This window comes from Empidonax traillii, unplaced genomic scaffold (genome assembly GCF_003031625.1).
Source record: "Empidonax traillii isolate 1590-97213 ecotype Southwest subspecies unplaced genomic scaffold, ASM303162v1 scaffold940:size231622, whole genome shotgun sequence".
Classification (NCBI taxonomy): domain Eukaryota; kingdom Metazoa; phylum Chordata; class Aves; order Passeriformes; family Tyrannidae; genus Empidonax; species Empidonax traillii.
In genome coordinates, this window is record NW_020956133.1 from 199,782 (window position 1) to 218,191 (window position 18,410).

Below are 18,410 nucleotides of genomic sequence, written 5' to 3' on the forward strand. Positions count from 1 at the left end.
ACCAGCTTCTCCTTCTCCTGTTTCTTGCTTCATCTGGCACAAAACCCATGAACAACCCCAGCCAGGATCCAGCCTTTTTGCAACGTCTGACAGCAGCCAGGACAAATCCATTGCCTCCTAGCAGGAAGGCTATAAAACAGCATCAGCTACCAGTTATTATCCAGCGGTGCTGAGAGAGCCAGAGCCGAGATCCTCCCTGTCCATCTCGGCTCTAATTACAACCCAGCGAGGTGTGAATGACCCCGGAGCCGAGGGAAGGATTCAATAACCAGCACCCTTCCAGCAAGATGGAGCCCTGCAGGATGAGGATGGAGCCCTGCAGGATGAGGATGGAGCCCTGCAGGATGAGGATGGAGCCGTGGTCCCGCTGCTTTGCTTTCCTCCTCCCCTGGGTGGGACGGGAGGTGCTGGAGCAGGTGATGCCGAGAAGGGTCCCGGTGGTCCCATCAATGGCTTGGAGGAATCAGCCCAGGGATGTGGGGGTGCTGTCAGAGCAGGGCTGTTACACCTTCACAGAGGGAACAGGCAGCAGAAGGCAGGGAAAGGCAGCCTGGGAGCTCCCAGGAATTCTCCGGAGCTGGGACTCGCCGTCCTGTCAGCAGTGGGGCCCAGCAGTGCACACACAGCTCCTCCTGTCCAAACGGTCCTTCTCCACGTCAGGATGAGCCCAGGAATGGGGTGTCCCCTGGACTGGTGCTGGTTGTGGAGTCACGGCTGGTACTGCAGTGGGTGGGGGAGGTTGGACTCCTCCCTGTCCAGTGTCAGCACCGGGGTGGGGACAGGCACAGCCCAGGGGTGCTGGGAGGAATGGGACACCCACCCCAACATACCACATGCTCCAGCCCCCTCCCTGAGCAGGACACTGGGGGTGAGCCCAGAGGGTGGCCCAAGGGGGATCTCAAACAGGTCCCGTTTTTCCTGACCCCCCCCCAAACCCCAACCTGCCTTCTGCCTGGTCCAACCCACCAGCCAGAGCAGGGTCCCACCACTCACCCCTTTGAGGTTGCTCATGGCTTGGAAGTAGATGAGATAGGCCTTCTTGGGCTCCAGGGGGGGGTTCCAGTAGCCGCTGTAGGTCTGGTTGTCCCCCACAGTGAAGGGTTTGGCCTCGGTGAGGCTGCTGGCGGGCAGCTCTGCCCCAAAGTAGTGCACAGAGCCCCGGGACATGGCATCATCGAAGGTGAGGGGCACCGGGAAGCATTCCTGGCCCCCCAGCTCCCGCTTCAGCTTCTTGGGACGGTCCTCCTCCACTATCACCTGGTAGGTGCTGCCAAGGGCCAGGCACGGGTTAGAATCACAGAATCAACCAACCAGGCTGGAAAAGACCTCTGGGATCTTTGTGTCCAACCTGTGACCCAACCCCACCTTGTCAGCCAGACCGTGGCACTGAGTGACATATCCAGTCTGTGCTTAAACACCCCCAGGGACGGTGACTCCACCCCTCCCTGGGCAGCCCCTTCCAATGTCTGATCACTCTCTCCATAAAGAACTTCTTCCCAATGTCCAACCTAAACCTCCCCTGGAGCAGGTTAAGACCGTGCCCTCTTCTCCTGCTGCTGAGAGAAGAGAATGATACCCAAAAATAGCTTTGGGAAAAACACAGTCCTGTCCTTTCCCTCGGAGCTCCACCCTGCTGTCCCACCCCATCTGTGGGGGTCTCACCCTCCTGCAGCCCCGACCTACCTGATGGGAGCCCCCCTGCCCTGCGCCGGCCGCAGCAGCACCGTGATGGTGCTCTCCGACTCGCTCAGCGGCGATGGCATGTCCCCATAGTCGAAGGTGGGAGCTGCAAAGGGAGCAGGGATGAGTCCAGGCCCCCAGGGATGAGTCCTGGCCCCCAGGGATGAGTCCTGGCCCCAAGAATGTGCTCAGACCTACCCCCAGCTTGGGGGGACATACTGAGGCACGAGCACCATTACCCAGGGCAAGGCATCACCGAATGGTGTAATGTGAGTTACTGCAATTAAAAAAAAACCCTCCAGGTCTTGAACAAGTGTCAGGGTTGGGAGAGGACCCCTGGGTGTGCACTGAGGGGGGTTAACAAGGCTGGTCTGGCAGAGGGAAGGAGACAGGAGCGGGATCCCACCTTGGCAGGACCCAAATGCTCTGGGGCTTAAAGATGTGCCCAGGGATGGCACCAGTCAGAACCACTGGCACTTGGAATCACTGGAATCGAAGTGTGGCCTTTACCCCTGGGGTGGAAACACACCCAAGCCAGCCCAGCAGCACTCCCAGACCAAGGTGGGGGATTCCCTCATGCCTGGCATTGCCCTGTGGCTCCCAAACCATCACTGTGGTCCAGTTTGAGCTGCTCTGCAGTTTCAGTGCCCCCATTTGGGCTCATCTCAGCCCGTTTGCTGCAGTAAACAGTGACACCATGGACACGAGCAAAGAGCCTCAAGCACTGCACGGCTCATTAACGAAGCCCAATTAATCCTTGGCTTGTACACTGAGGGCTCAGACAGCACCAGGCACCAGCACTGAGCTGGCTGGACTCCCCAGCCAGGGACCCACCAGCTTGAGGTGGGTCTCACAGCACAGCTACCACCCCCAACAGCATCCTTCCTTCCACAGCAGCCTCCAGTCACCAAAAACCTTCCAGCCTCCAGAACCACGGGAGTGCCGCAGAGGGACGACACCACCACAGGATACGGGAGCGGAGGAGAGGCCGTGGCGTGGAGCCTGAGGAACCTACCGGAGATGTTGGTGGTGATCTCGGTGAGCGCCGTCTGGCCAAAGCCCTTCCCAGTGCGGGCCCGGACCGAGAAGAGGTAGGTGGTGCCGGGGTGGAGGTTGGAGAAGACGTGGTAGGTCTCGTTGCGCAGTTTGGACACGGTGCGGCGCGGGCCCGGCACGTTGACAGCCGGGTCGGACGACTCGATGCTCTGGTAGCTGATCTGCAGGGACAGGGCAGAGCGTCACCCGTGGCGGTGGGAGAAGGGGGAGAGCCCAGATCCGGGTGAAAGGGATCAATTCCGATGTTTTTTTGGGGTAAATCAAAAGCAGAGGTTCGCCAGAAAAGCCAAACGCAGGGCCTGGGGGCAGCAGCAGTGCTGCAGTTGCCTTTAATCCCCGTGAGCAACAGCGGCAGTTGTCCCAAATTCCCTCCACTGCATCCCTCCAACAGGACTCTCCCGTGTCCCTCTGTCCCCGCTCCGGGAGCCACAGCACTCCAGGACGTACCTCGTACTGTGTGATGAGGCCATTGGGCTCCACCGGTTCCTCCCACTTCAGAAATATCATGTCCTCCAGCGGGGTGAAGGTGAGCGACTCTGAGGCGATGCCCCCAGGCACTGGGGAAGGAAAGGGGACGTGCTTGGATGCAGCAGGAAACTAATTTAGAAGGAGAAATCCTCCAGGAAACCCCTCGTGACCGAGCCACCACATCCCCTTTGCCGTGTCGCCCAGCTCCAACGTGTGCTCCCCAGGGAGATGCTCCCCGGGGCAGTGATGCTCCTGGGCCTGCTGGTGACACTTTGCCATGGGAGGGGGACGTCCCCACCCCACGGCACAAATCCCACAGGCTCCGTTTCCAGCAGCAATTCCCACCCGCCGTCACCGGCACGACCTGCCCAAACTCAAAATAAATCAATCCCCTTTCCCCCCACAACCGAAATCCTTGGGGAGACACTGCCAGCGAGCAGCAACATCCTCACCTGCAGACAGACATGTCCAGGCCCTCCCCTCTAATTAACACCACCACAATAATAACTGTAATCACCAATGGCGATCAGCAGCACCGGGATCAATATCCGCTCCTTTATCATCGATTTCTCCACGGAGAGGCAACAGCCCGCTCTCCAAACAACCCCCCTCTCCTTGCAGAGGGACAGCAGCCCTGCCCCTCTGCTTTGCTTTTTCCTTTCTCCCCACAGCTTTTGTTCAGATCTAATTACAGGGCCAGGAGAGAGGGAAGGGAGGGATCTCCTCCCGCGCTTCCCACCGTGCAAACACGGCGTTTCCACTTGATTTACAAGTTAATTTAATCAGAGGCACTGTGTCCTACACGTGTACACAGGTTCTTATTAAATCCTGGGAAAATTACGGAAGCCTTTGGGGCAGGAATGTGTGTACCTGTATTTTTATACATATATATATATATCTTATAACCTATGCTATATATATAATTACGTATTATTTTCTATCATTATGTATTATGTATGACATGTATTATATATGCAGTTACATCTTATTTTCTATTGTTATATATTGTATCATCATTAAATTACTGTCTAGAGTACAATTTATATATATTATCTTAATATTATAACATATACAGCCTATATATTTGTGTATATAGGTACAGGCATCCCGTGTTCCCTACACACCAGGCTGAGACCAGCAGAGGATGCACACAACAGCTTCCAGATGCACATATACCCCTCTGCCATCCATATATGCACATATAGATATATTTATTTATGGATTTATATCTATTTATTTGGGCTTGCATGCACTGCAAGGGACAGAACTGGCTCCTCGCAGCACCAACACACTGCAGTGGCATTTCCACAGGCACCTGGGGTTGACATCCATCATTTCACGCACACAGGACAAAATCTCCAGCTTTGGGTCACCTGCATCCATATGGAGCACTGAAACACCAGCTGGAAAACCTATGGATCCAGCAGATCCCTCCCTGTGTCCTGCCCGTGCACCAGCACCACTTTGCCTGGGCTCCAAGAGGGTGCTGTGAACAACACCCTTGGTTTGGCTCAGCTATGAACACCCCAGAAATGCATCTTCCAGCCCAAATCCAGGGATTCCCCGCTTGGGATGTGTGCATGTGCATCTTTGCAGCCCACCAAGAGCAGCCCCAGCTCTGCACCGGCAGATGCTGCCACCACAACTGTCCTCGTGCCAAAATAAACCCCAATTAAGGGCCCTGTGATTAACGAGCCTTCGAGCACCTTGGCTTAATTGCACGGGTGGCTGCTCATCACCCAGTCCTGGGTGCAAAAATCCTCATCCTCCTGCCAGGCAGGCAGGGAGGTGCTGTGCCAAGCCCAGGTGAAATGAGGGCATTATATCCATAGGTGGATATCCATGGATCCATCTTGAGGAGGTCGAACAGACACACGGCCCCAGGTTCAATCCAAGGGGGAAGCCACCAGCCCCAGTTAATCGAGGCCCAGGGAAAAGCAGCTGGAGTGATTACAGTACAGCAAAAAGACATCTGGAGCTCCTGTATTAATATTCCATCAGAAAACAGCTGGAGCAGTCACAGCCCAGTGAGAACAGCTGGAGCAATTATAGCTGGAAAATGAAGCGTCAGGAGGGAGGAGCCGGGTGACCCCGGAGGGGCAGGCTCGGTGTTGGAGATATGGGAAATGCTGGTGTGCAGAGGAAGGTGCTGGATTTAGGCTTTGGAGACAAAAACAGGACTTGGAGACACTTCAGGTTTCTTCAGACGCTTCAGCCCCACTCCGGCTCTGGAGGTTTTGCTTTCCAAGCCTGGGAAACAGGAGGGACGAGCATCACACACACACTGGCAGGGCCCAAATCACGGAGAGTCCCATGCAGGGGAATTCCATGGAAGGTTTCTCCTCAGGGGTCCTCAGGGGGTCTGGAGCCAGCTGGATCCTTTGCAGGTATCAGTTCTTCCGCCTTAACTGTTGATTCTTGATGCTAAAAAGTGCTTTGGAGATTAATTCTGGTTTTGTTCAACACGTGACTCTACAAGAGCCAAGGATGCTCCGGACACACTCAGCACCCAGCCAGGGGTGCAACAGCTCCTTGCACCCACACATGCCCCATAGAGCAGGATGGCAATCCCTGGCCCCACCAGTGCAGGACCAGCCATAAGAGAGGCAGCTCTGCCCAGCTACCCTTGAGGGGTCATCACAGCACACGGGGGAGGTCCCTGTGGGGCAGCAAAGAGGATGTGACGAGCAGAACGAGTCACTAGTGGGAGAGGCCAGCCCTGGATGTCACCTGTCACTGATGGGTGGCACACACACCCTGTGCTGCACCTCCTGCCATACCCACTGGTTTCCAGAACCCCAAGTGACCCGAATACTCTGCTGGTGGAGGGACATAGTGCAGGTAAGGCCAGACCTGGGAGACCTGTCCAGTGGCCCCAGCACCACGACAGCCTTGGAGGGGATTCCAAAACAAAGCAGCAGTGAGGACGTCACCTCACTCAGGTGCCTGTAGTGGGGACCCAACCCCTAAACACAGCCAGAACAGAGGGAAAACAACAGCTCAGCCATTCAGGAGCAATGCTGTGCCAAAAAACGGGGCCTTGATCATCACAGAGCTCGTCTGCACAACCTGAACCCACTCCAGGGCACACTGAACTGGGGAAGAGCACTGGGGGAGCCGAGCAAAGCTGCTCCTGCCCTGGTTAACAGCTCTCTCCCAGGAATTCAGCAGTGCCAGATCGGTCGGCAACCAAGCAGACAAAAGATGTTACCTACGTACAGAGCATTAATTGTTTTAATTGCTGTTATTATCACTGCCAGGCTTTGGTTCCCAATAAGGGATGAGTGAGGAGGCTTGTGCTGGGAGGAGCTGGGCATCAGCCAACTCTCACACCCTCCACCAGACCGGGCACGGGTAAAACTCCACTCCAAGGAGGAGGGCGATGTGTCTGCACTGACACCCTCACCCATCCCCCAAGCATTTCCCTTCCCCAACCACCATCACTGCCCCTTTCTCTCCCCTCCCCTTGCACAGCCCTGAGTCTGCAACAGCCTTTTCATTCCCCAGTAAGAGCAATGCCACAGGAGATATTCCCACCGTGGGCTGAGAGCCGCGGATGGCCACCACAAGAAACACACCGACACTTCAACAGCCACAGAGTCGCATTTTTGGGGGAGTGGTGCACCTCCCTGAGCGGACTCACCATCCTCATCCGTCTGGAAAACCACCTCCTTGCCCTCCTTGCGGCCCTCGGGGTTGGAGAGGATGAGCTTGACGTGGATGTTCTTGTAGGGCAGCAGGTTTTTGATGGTGTAGCGGTTGGCGTTCCGCTCCATCTTCACGCACTCCTGGAAGGTCTGGTTGTGGCCGGAGCCCACGAAGTAGCGGTAGCAGAGCGAGACGGTGTAGGTGTGGCAGCGGGTCAGGTTGTAGCCCAGGGGCTCCCACTGCAGCGTCAGCTGCCTGGACTGGATCTCGGAGAAAGCCAGGCCTTTGGGGGCCCGCATGGGCTCTGTGCGGGAAGAGACGGGGGGAGATGAGGGAGGAGGAAAAACATCTCACGGATTTATGTGTATTGTCAGGGAAAAGGCTTTTACAGCGCAGGGGGGAGTGCAGAGAGCAACCCTGACCCCAAAACTGGGACCAGCCCCAGCACAGGATGCTGCTGCCCTGCAGACAGCGCTGGGGACATCACTGGGTCTCACGGCCACCAACACTGTAGGGACAGCAGCCCCCACGGGCTCATCCTTCCCCTGAGGAGGTGAGGTCAGGCACCAGCCCCACTGTTCTGGTGGGCACCGGGAGCACCCACCCTATGAGCAGCCCCAGATAACCAGACAGAGAGGCCATGGGAACCCTCATGTTGTCACCAAGCCTGTGACTCTTGAAAGGAGGGGAGTGCCACGGCAGGGAAGTTTAATTAGCTCTGGCATGAAGGGAGCAGTTGGCATTAACAAGGAGACGAGTTCCTCTGCCAACACACGCACGTGGGTGGTTTGGATTAATGGCAGCGAACATCCTTCCACACCCACGGGTGGTGGGAAGGGCTTGGGGTGGCAGGGGACCTCAGCCCTGTGGGACCCACCTGCACACTTGGTGCGGCTGATGAGGGGCGGCCCCGGTTTGCCGGTGCCCCCCTCGCCCGGCCGGGTGAGCAGGACGCTGATCTCGTACTCCGTGTCCGGGTCCAAGTGCCAGAGCTTGTAGGTCTGCATGTTGACAGCGTGCACCTCCGACCAGGGCCCCGAGGTCATGCGGTACTCGATCTCCTTGCGCACGATGGGGCCGTCGCCGATGATGGAGTTGGTGTTGAGCTGGATGATGAGGTAGGTGGAGCCAGCCCGGAGCAGCTGGGGGGGTGCAATGGGTGTGGGGGGCTCTGGAAGGGAACAGAGAAGGGGCAGGTGGAGCTTTCCCCTCCAAAAGCAGCTCTGGGGTGTCCCCAGAGCCAGGCCAACGCTGGCACGACCACAGCGGCCACAATTTTATTGTTGACTTGTTACAGCTGACACATCCCCAGCATCTCTTCCCACACCAACCAACCACATTCAGTCTGCAATAAAGCCAGGCTTAGGGGTGGCCTAATTGTGACCTTCTGGTACCAGAAGGGCCTACAAAAAAGATGGAGAGGGACCTTTTACAAGAGCCTGGAGTGACAGGAGAAGGGAGAACGGCTTCACACTGACAGAGAGTAGGTTTAGATGGGTTATTAGGAAAAAATTCTTTACTCATGGACTGGTGAGGCCCTGGCACAGGTTGGCCAGAGAATCTGTGGATGCCCCATCCCTGGAAGTGTTCAAGGCCATGGATGGAGCTGTGAGCAACCTGGTCTGGTGGAAGGTGTCCCTGCCACGGCAGGGAGGTGGAACAATTTGAGCTTTAACCCAAACCATTCCATGATTCATGCTGAAAGCATTAGACAAACTCGAGATTCCCCACCCAGAGAACATGGGGATCGACCTCAAAGTCCAGGAGGGCACCAGCCAGCCCCCAAACTTCAGCCTGTGCATGTGCCCTCAGTAAGGCTTTAACAGCTGCAATAGGGTTTCACCTGATCAAACCTTAATTATCTTTATAAGAGACACAGCCCAGCGTGGTGCCACACAGTTTCACCATAATTAATTAATTCCCACCTACTGCAATCAAAAATAAATGATCTCAGGCCGCCAGCAAAGGCAGTTTCCTGGTTTTACGCTGCAAATTCTGCGTGCAGCAAAAAGAAACTGCGATCCCACCACCCAGGGCCTCCCACCTTCCTCTTCCTCTGCCCACAGCGGAGCAGAGGCGGCCCACCCACGACCCAGGAACCCCACCAGCAAGCACATCACCCACCTTTCACGATGAGCTCGGCGAAGTTGGAGACCCCCGAGCCTCGGGCGGACTGGGTGACGCAGCGGTACAGATCCTGCTCCGCCTTGGACACCTCGTCCAGCTGGAAGGTGGCCAGGAAGCGCCGGTGGCTGATGTGCTTCACCGAGGCGGCGGGGACCACCTCGCCGCTCTGCCTCTGCGCCACGGGACAGACCAGACGTCACTGGAGTCACACCCAAGGCCACCAAACACGTCCCCGAGTCAGGGACCGCCACCACCACCACCCCACCCCTCACCTGCATGAGGAAGCGCTCGGCCTCGGACGCCTTCCCGGCGGCCACGCACTGGAAGGTGGCGTTTTGCCCCGCGTTCACCTCCACGTCGCCCAGGCGGGAGAAATGAGGGGCTTTCGCTGCCAGGGGGGCACAAGGGACAGGTGACAAGGCGGCCTGGCTCTGAGGGGATCCTCGCAAAAATCCCGCCCCAAAAAAAAACCCCACCCGGGGAGGTCGCGGCTGGGAGCGAGCTCCGAAAAACCCGGTCCCGAAGCCTCGAGCTTTAATGGGGTGTTTTGCAGATATTTAGACTCCAAGAGTTCATCCACATGAACTTTTCCAGAGCATTTAGCTCTTTGATACCTCAAATTGAGGTAAAGAGAAAAAGCCACAGACCTTTTCCCTGAGAGACTTCTTTTAATTTAGTGAGAAAATCAGCGTTTTGGCAGAAGGTGTTCCAGGAGCACCAACCAACCGAGGAGAAGCATTTCACTCGAGCACCCAGCAAACACCAACCCCAGGAATTCATTCCTGAGGGATGCACCCTCTGGCACCCCTGCCAAATGCAGGCTATGGGGCTGACAGAGGAGGGCAGGTCTTCTACCCCAGCCTGGAAGAAGTAAGTGGTGAACTCCAAGAGCCAGTGTGTTGGGACAGCCTGGGATTTTGGGTCCCCACCAGCCTGGGTGGCCCCTCTTGATGGGGACACTCAGGCCCCATGTTCAGCCTGTGCTTTTCCAAGGTTTCATGAAAACTGCACCAACGTTGGAGCTGGCAGGGATGGGGATGGAGATGGAAAAAGGAGCCTCAGAGGTGCCCAGGGGATGGAGCTCCACCAGCCCAGGTGACAGCAGGACACGCAGGCTGTGCCCAGCGTTAGTCCACCCGCTCTCTCCAGGACCATCCCAACGGGCACCAGCTCCAAGCCCTGCTTTCCCAGGATACCAGCACCCACCTCCCCACCGCCTCGGGTGCCACCCCCCTGGCACTCACAGCACGGATAATTCAGGAGCAAAATGTCATCCAAGCCGAGGTACCCCCTGCGCTCGCTGGACACCACGGCCTCGAACAGGACCTGCGGCACCAAACACAGGGGTCACCCCGTGGCCGGGGGGAAACTGGGGGGGTGTTTTTGGGGTGGGGGGGTCTGCTGGGGCTCACCTGGTACTCGTTGGGCCAGAACAAGCTGACAGCCAGCTCTGCCTGGTGCCACTGGCGGCCGTGGGAGCCCGAGGCGTTCCAGACGGCGCTGCCCACCGGGCCCCCCGTGACCCGCACGTAGGCACTGAGGGTGCCGGGGCTGTGCCCGTCCCGGCTGTACATGAAGTAGCTGAACTGCAGGCAGTGGGTGTCATTCTCTCTCAGGGCCTGGAAAAGCAGGTGAGCTTTCTGGCCTGGGGCGTGCTGGGAGGAGTTCACCATCAGGTAGGAGCCTGTGGAGGGAGAGCACGGAGTGAGTAGGACATGGTGAAGGGCCTGGAGAGGAAGACACCTGAGGAGCAGCTGAGGGCACTTGGTGTGTGCAGCTGGAGCAGAGCAGACTGAGGGCAGAGCTCAGCGGGGGCTGCAGCTCCTCCCGAGGGGCAGCTCCGATCTCTGCTCTGGGGGGAGCAGGGACAGCCCCCAGGGAATGGCTGGAGCTGTGTCAGGGCAGGCTCAGGGTGGATCTCAGGGCAAGGTTCTTCCCCCCACAGGCTGGTTGGGCACTGAACAGGCTCCCCAGGACAGTGGGCGCAGCCCCAAGGCTGCCAGAGCTGCAGGAGGGTTGGGACAAAGCTCTGAGGGACAGGGTGGGATTGTTGGGGTGTCTGTGCAGGGCCAGTATTTGGACTGGATGATCCTCGGGGGTCCTGTCCAGGTCAGGGGATTCTACAATTTTAATCCCCCGTTCCACATCTCCTGAGCTTTGCCAGCAGGGATGGAGGAGGTGGAGGATGTGGGATCACAAAGATGCTCATGTTCCCCAGGACACTGGTCCATGCCCTGGGGGATGTGCAGAATGGGATGGAGTCAGTGTTGGATCCCTCTGTGGGCAGCAGCAGGACACTGAGATGGGACCTGTCTGCTGGACAAGGAGGAAAGGATTGGACCAGCTGCCTGCAGGATAACCTGCCCCCTCTTCCCAGGGCACCGGGGTCAGGAATGGCTTTGATGGCACCAGAGCCCCTCTACCTGCTCCCCTTTAATTTTCACAGCTTCAGCTGCCTCAATCCCCCTCCCCAGGCAGGTCCCAGCTGTGTCAGTCCCATTCCCAGCTCCTGCCCCACCACTGGCAGCTGCTGGTATCCCACCTCCCATCCCCCCAAATCCCCAGCAGCAAAGCCAGGAGCCCCAGTGCAACCCTGAAGCCTTAATTATTGGGGCAGGCAGGTTGAAAATCCCAACAGGGATCTCAAGGGTGGCATCATTCCCTGCCCTGCACGCTCCCATCAGGCAGTCTGGAGGCAGGAGGGGGATGCAGCAGTCCCAGCTGTCCATGGCAGGGCCGTGGGGGTGGGATACGGGGTGGGATATGGGGTGGGTGGGGCACAGGGAAGATGAGAAACTGCCCCACTAAATCCTCCCCCTCTCCAAAGGCGAGGGGATCATTAATCTCCATTTTAGTAACAGCAGGAGCTGTAAGTAACAAAGCTGGGCCGTTTATCCAAGCCCACCGTTGTTTTCCTGACAGTCTGTGCTCCGTTATTAATGGCTCTCACCACTGGCTAATTCCAAATCCAGGCACTTCCTCCCATTGGCTCCCACCGAGGAGCTCCAAGAAAAGCCTAATGAAGGCAAGGGGGGATTGTAGGGGGAACCCATCCATCCCCCAGAGCATTTGGGACTGCAGGGGCACTCATCCATCCCCTCCCCATCATCTGGAATCACAGAAGGCACCCATCCATCCCCCACAGAATTTGGGACCTGCACCTGGGGGGACCCCAAAACACCCAGGGGGTCACAGGCTCAGCTGGGGTGGCACAGTGCCAGGTACCACACACATCTCCCAGTGCATCCTTCAGGGATGGGAGCTGGGCCGAAGGGGAAAGAAACCACCACGAAGCCAATTTTCCCCGTGTCCCTGACCCACGTGGCCACCTGGCCCCTTGGGGTGGCCACTCAGGGTGAACTAAAACGATGACAATTCACGTCCTCGGAGCCCAGCACAGCTCATTTCACCGACAGAGGGGAAGGCACCGTGTCCAGAATTCCCTTTTTTTTCTCCTCTCCTTTCCTCCCAGCGAAATTACTTCTGCTCTAACGAGATCAGCTCCATTTGGTCCGGGCCATGGCACATGGGGGGGGTGACTGCTGACCCCCTCCCTGTGCCAGGGAACATGTCCCAAAGGCCACCTCATTAACGAAGGGACCCTCGTTAACAAACACAGGCCCTTCCTCCCGCCCCCCCCCCCCCCCCCCCCCCCCCCCCCCCCCCTTCACAAACAAAGAGCCACAGGACCAAAATAAAGAGGCCGAGACTAAAATTAAACCACCCAGGAGTTATTTTAAAAGACACAGAATGCCCATTAAAGGCCATCTGGGAGCAGGGATCCACCTGAGCCTCCTCCCTCATCAGGCAGGGCTTCCCACACACACACACAATTTTCCCCCTGTTTAATTTTTCTCCCCGGTGTTGCAGCATCAGAAAAAAGCAGGTTCCAACCGCTCGCTTTTGCGCTAATTATATCCTGCTCTGCTGTAAATATCTGGACTTTGCTTCGAGCTCAGGGTGTGGGTTGGGTTTGTTTTTTTAAACACGGGAGAAGCAGAGGTACTTGAAACAGCCAGAGGGCAGGGTTAGATGGGATATTGGGAAGGAATTGTTCCCTGGGAGGGTGGGCAGGCCCTGGCACAGGTTGCCCAGAGAAGCTGTGGCTGCCCCTGGATCCCTGGAATGTCCCAAGGCCAGGTTGGACGGGGCTTGGAGCAACCTGGGCCAGTGGAAGGTGTCCCTCCCTACAGAGAGGGCAGAACAAGATGAGCTTTAAGGTCCTTTCCAACCCAAACTATTCCATGACTGAGACTTCAATTCAAAATGCGATTTGGGTGCACATCAACATTGTGCATCGCTCCTTAAATCCTCCTTCTGCTCCTCAGTTCAAGGCTTGGTTTGACAGAAGAAAGGTCCAGGTGAGCTGTCACCCCCCTTTTGTCACCACAAATAACACATCAGCCCCCCTGTGCCATCCCCAGCTCAGCTGCAGCAATATATTATATTTTCATTTTCAGCTTTGCTTTCAGAAAAGAGCCCCAAGTGCTCTGTGGAAAAAGAGAGAAAAGACTCAAAAAGCACTAAATAATAATTCATACAAATAAATGAAGAGAGAAACAAGGTTCCAGCACTGTTCCCTGAGGAAAACCCACCAACTTGCTCTGCAGAAGTCAATGATGAGGCTTGAGCTGCAAAACCAGCACAGAGAGCCTTGGACCCTCCCAGCAGATCCTCCTGGGGGGTCTCCAGGTGAATTTTCCCCACTTGTGGGATCAGATCTTCCTTGGAATTCAAACCAGGTCTTCGAGGAAAAATCAAACCCTCCAATAACCTCGGCCATGAGTCGGAGAGCAAAGATCTCCCACAGGATTTTCCCTCAGTTCCAGGTGAAGTCCTGCTCACCTGCAGGAAGGGGCAGCTCTCCCCATCCCAAGGGTCCTGCCTGCCACTGATCCCTCCAGGAAAAACCCAAACAGCCCTGCAAGAAGAGGAGAGAAGAACCCACTCCCCCCTGTTTCCTCCTACAAAACCACTGAGAGATAAAAATAAATAACAAAAAAAAAAAAAAATATCCAAGAGCTCTCGGAAGGCAGTGGAAAGCAGGCAGGATGACAGGGAGAGGGCGGCTCTGGCAGACAAGAGGTGCCAAGGGACCGGGTCTGAGCACAGCAGCATCTGTCTCCAGGAAATCCCCTTTGGAAAATGAAGCTGTCAGTGCCTTCACGTGTGTCAGATCCTTCTCCACGTCAGGGCAGGCGCAGGAATCAGGGATTCAATCCCTACCTCTGCACTGAGCGTCTCCCAGGGAAGCCCCAGCACCGAGGGCTGATCTCTCACCACCTTGGACAATTCCCCTGGGAGCCAAAAAACAAAAAAAAAAATCGGGCTTCGTTTTGCAAGGTTTGGATGGATGGATGGATGCGGAGCAGGAGCTGGTTGGGAAGCAGAGCTGGAGCTGCCAGCTGAAGGAGTGACTCCTTGGAGGGGATGGAGGGGACATCAGAACTCATCAGGGTGGGGACAACAGCTCGGTTACCCCTCAGCTCAGTGACAGGGCCGTGCAGGGACAGCTCCGGGCGTGGAGTGAAAAGCCAAGCAGGGCACAGAAACTCCGAGTCACAGAGGGTTTTTCCTTATGCCACTGAGTTTGGAAGGAAAATCTAGGAAAAAGCTCCAGTTGAGGGAAAAAAAACCACCTATAAATATGTTATTTTAGCTCTTCCAGCACCTTAAGGGGCTCCAGGAGAGCTAGAGAAGGACTGGGGACAAGGGATGGAGGGACAGGACACAGGGAATGGCTTCCCACTGCCAGAGGGCAGGGAGAGATGGGAGATTGGGAAGGAATCGTTGGTTGTGAGGGTGGGCAGGCCCTGGCACAGGTTGCCCAGAGAAGCTGTGGCTGCCCCTGGATCCCTGGAAGTGTCCAAGGCCAGGTTGGAGCACCCTGGGCTGGTGGGAGGTGTCCCTGCTCATGGCAGGGGGTGGAACTGGATGAGCTTTAAGGTCCTTTCCAACCCAACCCATTCTGGGATTGCAGCCTCACCCCTGCCCTTCCTGGCTCCCCACTGCTCCTTTTAAAATAAAAAGCAGTAAAGAGATAAAAAAAACCAAAGCAAATCACTATTGCAACCTGGGAGAGACCCATCCATCATCTTTAGGTGAAAGAGAGACAAGTCAAGAGGAGAGGGGGAAAAACCACCCCAAACCAAACAAGAAAGCCAAAGGAAAGCAGGCTGGAAAGGTAGAGGCAGGTGGCCAGCAGCCAGCACCAGCTCCAATAAATCCTCTGCTCCTTGAGACTGGCTGATCTCCAATAAAAACTCATTTTAATCTAAGACCACGAGACTCCTTTGGAAAGTGCTCCCTGGAGAGGCCCCAAGTGCTGTGAAATCCCCCTCAGCCACTGCAGGACCGAGAGGGGCCATCGGGCTGCTGGAGCCTCGTGCAGAAAACAGGGGAAAACCACACAAAACCAGGGGCCCTGCACCCACTGGGTGCCCCAGGACCATGGGAAAGCAGAATCTGGCTGGTGTTGGGGGATGAACATCCCTTTGGGTGTCACTGTCCCTCACCAGGAGGTTTGGGTGCTCTTCCCAGGGCTCTGAGATGCTCCACGTTCACACCATCCAACCTGGGACAGTCACATCCGCTTCCCCCCCCATCAACCCTGGAGTTTATTTCCTAAATTCTCAGCATTCCTTTAATCCCCCCCATCCCTTGCTGACCCTCAGTTTTTTCCTCAAGCAGGGAGAGCTGCCCCCTTCCACTCTGCAAGCCCCCAGGCTTTAAAGAGTTCACTGCAGATTTAAATGACAGCTGAAAATCGAGCAGAAAACTCAACTAATTACACATTTCAGGCTCTCCATCACGAGCCACCTCAACCCCCAGCTCTGCTTCCCCCCCCCCCCCCCCCCCCCCCCCCCCCCCCCCCCCCCCCCCCCCCCCCCCCCCCCCCCCCCCCCCCCCCCCCCCCCCCCCGCCCCTCTCCTGGACACACACCAATTAGGACAGTGCATTTTAAAGCAATTATTTGGAAAATCATCAAAGTAGTCCCACAGGGCAGGCTGAGGGTCGTTTGCCCTCACCCAGCACCCAGGACATGCCAGTGGGGACAGTGGGATGGAAGGAAAAAGTGATGGGAAAAGGGAAAAGGAAGAGGAGAGTTATCGGAGGGGAAAAAGCCAAATTAAGCCCTGGCGTGAGCAAGGCACAAGATAAACAGCTGGAGGCAGATTGATGGAGCAGAAAAGAGTTTTCTGTAAAGCAGGTAATATTTTAATAAATAAAAAAAAAAGGTTATTTTTCCTGAGGAGCCCCAGACCAGCTCTGCTCTTTCTGCCCATCCTCAGCACAGGACCGGCCCTCCAGGCTGGGCAGGAGATGGAGCCTCAGGACCAGGCAGGAGCCAGCAGTCCCAAAAACAAGGAGCATCCCAAGCCCAGTGCATCTCACAGAGCAAATGGGTTCAGGGACAACTCAAGGGGGTCATAGTGGGGCAAATTTGGGAGCAGGGAGCAAGTAAAGCCCCCAAATGCGACCCAGGCACGGTGCCCACACCATTCTTGTGGGAGAAGGGGAGCTCCCCACAGCTGCCTGGCTGGCTCTGCTCCCCCAACCTGGCCATCAGAGAGGAGATGGACCCGAAAAATAACAAAAAACAGTTTAAAAGCAATGAGATTTAAAAAAAAAAAAGAAAAAAAAAAAGGTCCATTTGCATTTTCTTCCTTTACAGTTCCCATGCAGAGATGCCACACAATGTCCCTCCTCCCCCAGCAGCAACAGGGTCCCACCTGCCCTGTCCCCAAGTGTCACCCTCCCCCAGGGCCACACCCATCGTGCCTCGCTGTGCTGAGGACTGACACAGCTCATCACACCACACCCACACAACCCGGGACGAGCCAAGCCTCAGTTTAAACTCCAAGCAGGAATTAAAGCAGGAGGAATTAAACCCCACAGTCCCAGAGTGCAGGACAGAGAGGGGGGTTGGGGACAGAGGTCCCCGGGGACAGAGGGGGCACCGGGACTCACCGTGGGGCAGGTCAGGTGTCAGGTGAGGCATCAAATAGCTCCGGATCAGCTCCCACTCGAAGTCATCGTCCTCGCCCTGGCTGTACTCGCACTGGTTCGGGTCACTGTCCTCCTCAAAGGTGCAGCCAGCTGTGGGGACAGTCCTGTCAGTGCCTGCTGAGACCCCACAGGGCGGCTGCTCCCTCCCCAAAAACCCCACCAGGGTGGTGTCCTGCCCACCTCTTATTAGATACTTATCTGCTGGGGGTTGGGGTTGGTTTTTACCCAGGCACCACCTCCCTGGCTGAGCATGGAGAACTGGGAGTAAATCCAAAAGGTCCCTTGTCCCCATGGGAGGTGACATGGAGAGAGCTCCCCATCCTGCATTCAGCCTTCCCATATTCCTTCCCATATTCCCCTCATCATCCCACATTCCAGCCTTTCCATCCTTTACTCAGCTGCCATCACCATCCCACAGCCAGCCACCTGCAGCATCCCACATTCCAGCCCCTCCATCCTGCACCCAGGCACCCCCATAATCCTGAATCCAGCTCTCCATCCCGCATCCAGCCTTCCCCATCATCCCCCATCCAGCCTTCCCCATCATCCCCCATCCAGCCTTCCCCATCACCCCCCATCCAGCCTTCCCCATCACCCCCCATCCAGCCTTCCCCATCATCCCCCATCCCCGCAGCCGGCTTTGTCCGTGGGGCCGCAGGGGGCTGGTTCATTAACACTGACCCATTGTCCCATTAAACCCTCGATTACGTCGGACCAGCGCTAATTAACGGGGCCCCTGGGCTGACAGGGGGGGCTGGGACTGACTGGGGGGGTCCTGGGCTGACGAGAAAGGGGCTGGGGATGTCAGGGGGGCCCCCGGGCTGACCAGGGCAGGCACGTTCAGAAAGCCCTGAGCAAGCGGAACGAACAAAGGGCAAATATCCCCTAATGGGAGGGCAGGAAAGCAGAGCCGGGCCAGGGGATTATTTCTGCTGGGTTTTTTTCCCGCATTTTATCCCAAATTACATCAGTAATTCCCACCACCACCACCACCACCCGGGGATTTGCCAGTTAATGGCCTCGCTGCTGCCGACACGGGTTGTGCTTCCCTGCGCTCGGGGACGCTTGGATGCATCACTTAGGCAAACACAAGTCCAAACACCGGGGGGAAAAAAGCCCGTAAAATGCCAAGAAAATGACAATTCCCAACTCTTTTACATATATTTGGAGCTCTTCCTCCTCTTTGCGCTAATAAAGCACGAGGGCACGCTCCAGCTCTGTCACCAACTGTTTGGGTTTTTTTTTTCCCCCTCTCAGAACCAGAAGAAACTTCTCTTTAAAAGAAACCGAAAGCGAATTCTCTCCTATTCATACGCCTGGAGGCACCGAGACATCACAGCTTTCTTCCAACTCTTCCCGAAATGGAGCGTCTGCCCAGCCCACGCGCGGATTTGCCCCCGCACCGCAGCCCCCCTGGTCCT

General features: G+C 56.5%; 1 protein-coding gene across 4 annotated transcripts in view; it reads right to left on the reverse strand.

The window, feature by feature from the left end:
• Positions 1–18,410, reverse strand: part of PTPRU (protein tyrosine phosphatase, receptor type U) — a 57,375-nt gene that overhangs the window by 25,645 nt on the left and 13,320 nt on the right. For all 4 annotated transcript variants that reach the window (XM_027903166.1, XM_027903165.1, XM_027903164.1 and 1 more), the window contains exons 2-12: positions 16,951–17,079; positions 10,392–10,663; positions 10,224–10,305; positions 9,252–9,367; positions 8,977–9,151; positions 7,730–8,023; positions 6,848–7,156; positions 3,184–3,293; positions 2,696–2,897; positions 1,684–1,786; positions 994–1,267 (exon numbers count right to left, since the gene is read on the reverse strand). In XM_027903166.1, the coding sequence (XP_027758967.1) occupies positions 994–1,267; positions 1,684–1,786; positions 2,696–2,897; positions 3,184–3,293; positions 6,848–7,156; positions 7,730–8,023; positions 8,977–9,151; positions 9,252–9,367; positions 10,224–10,305; positions 10,392–10,663; positions 16,951–17,079 (2,066 nt within the window). The remainder of the gene's footprint in view (positions 1–993; positions 1,268–1,683; positions 1,787–2,695; positions 2,898–3,183; positions 3,294–6,847; positions 7,157–7,729; positions 8,024–8,976; positions 9,152–9,251; positions 9,368–10,223; positions 10,306–10,391; positions 10,664–16,950; positions 17,080–18,410) is intronic.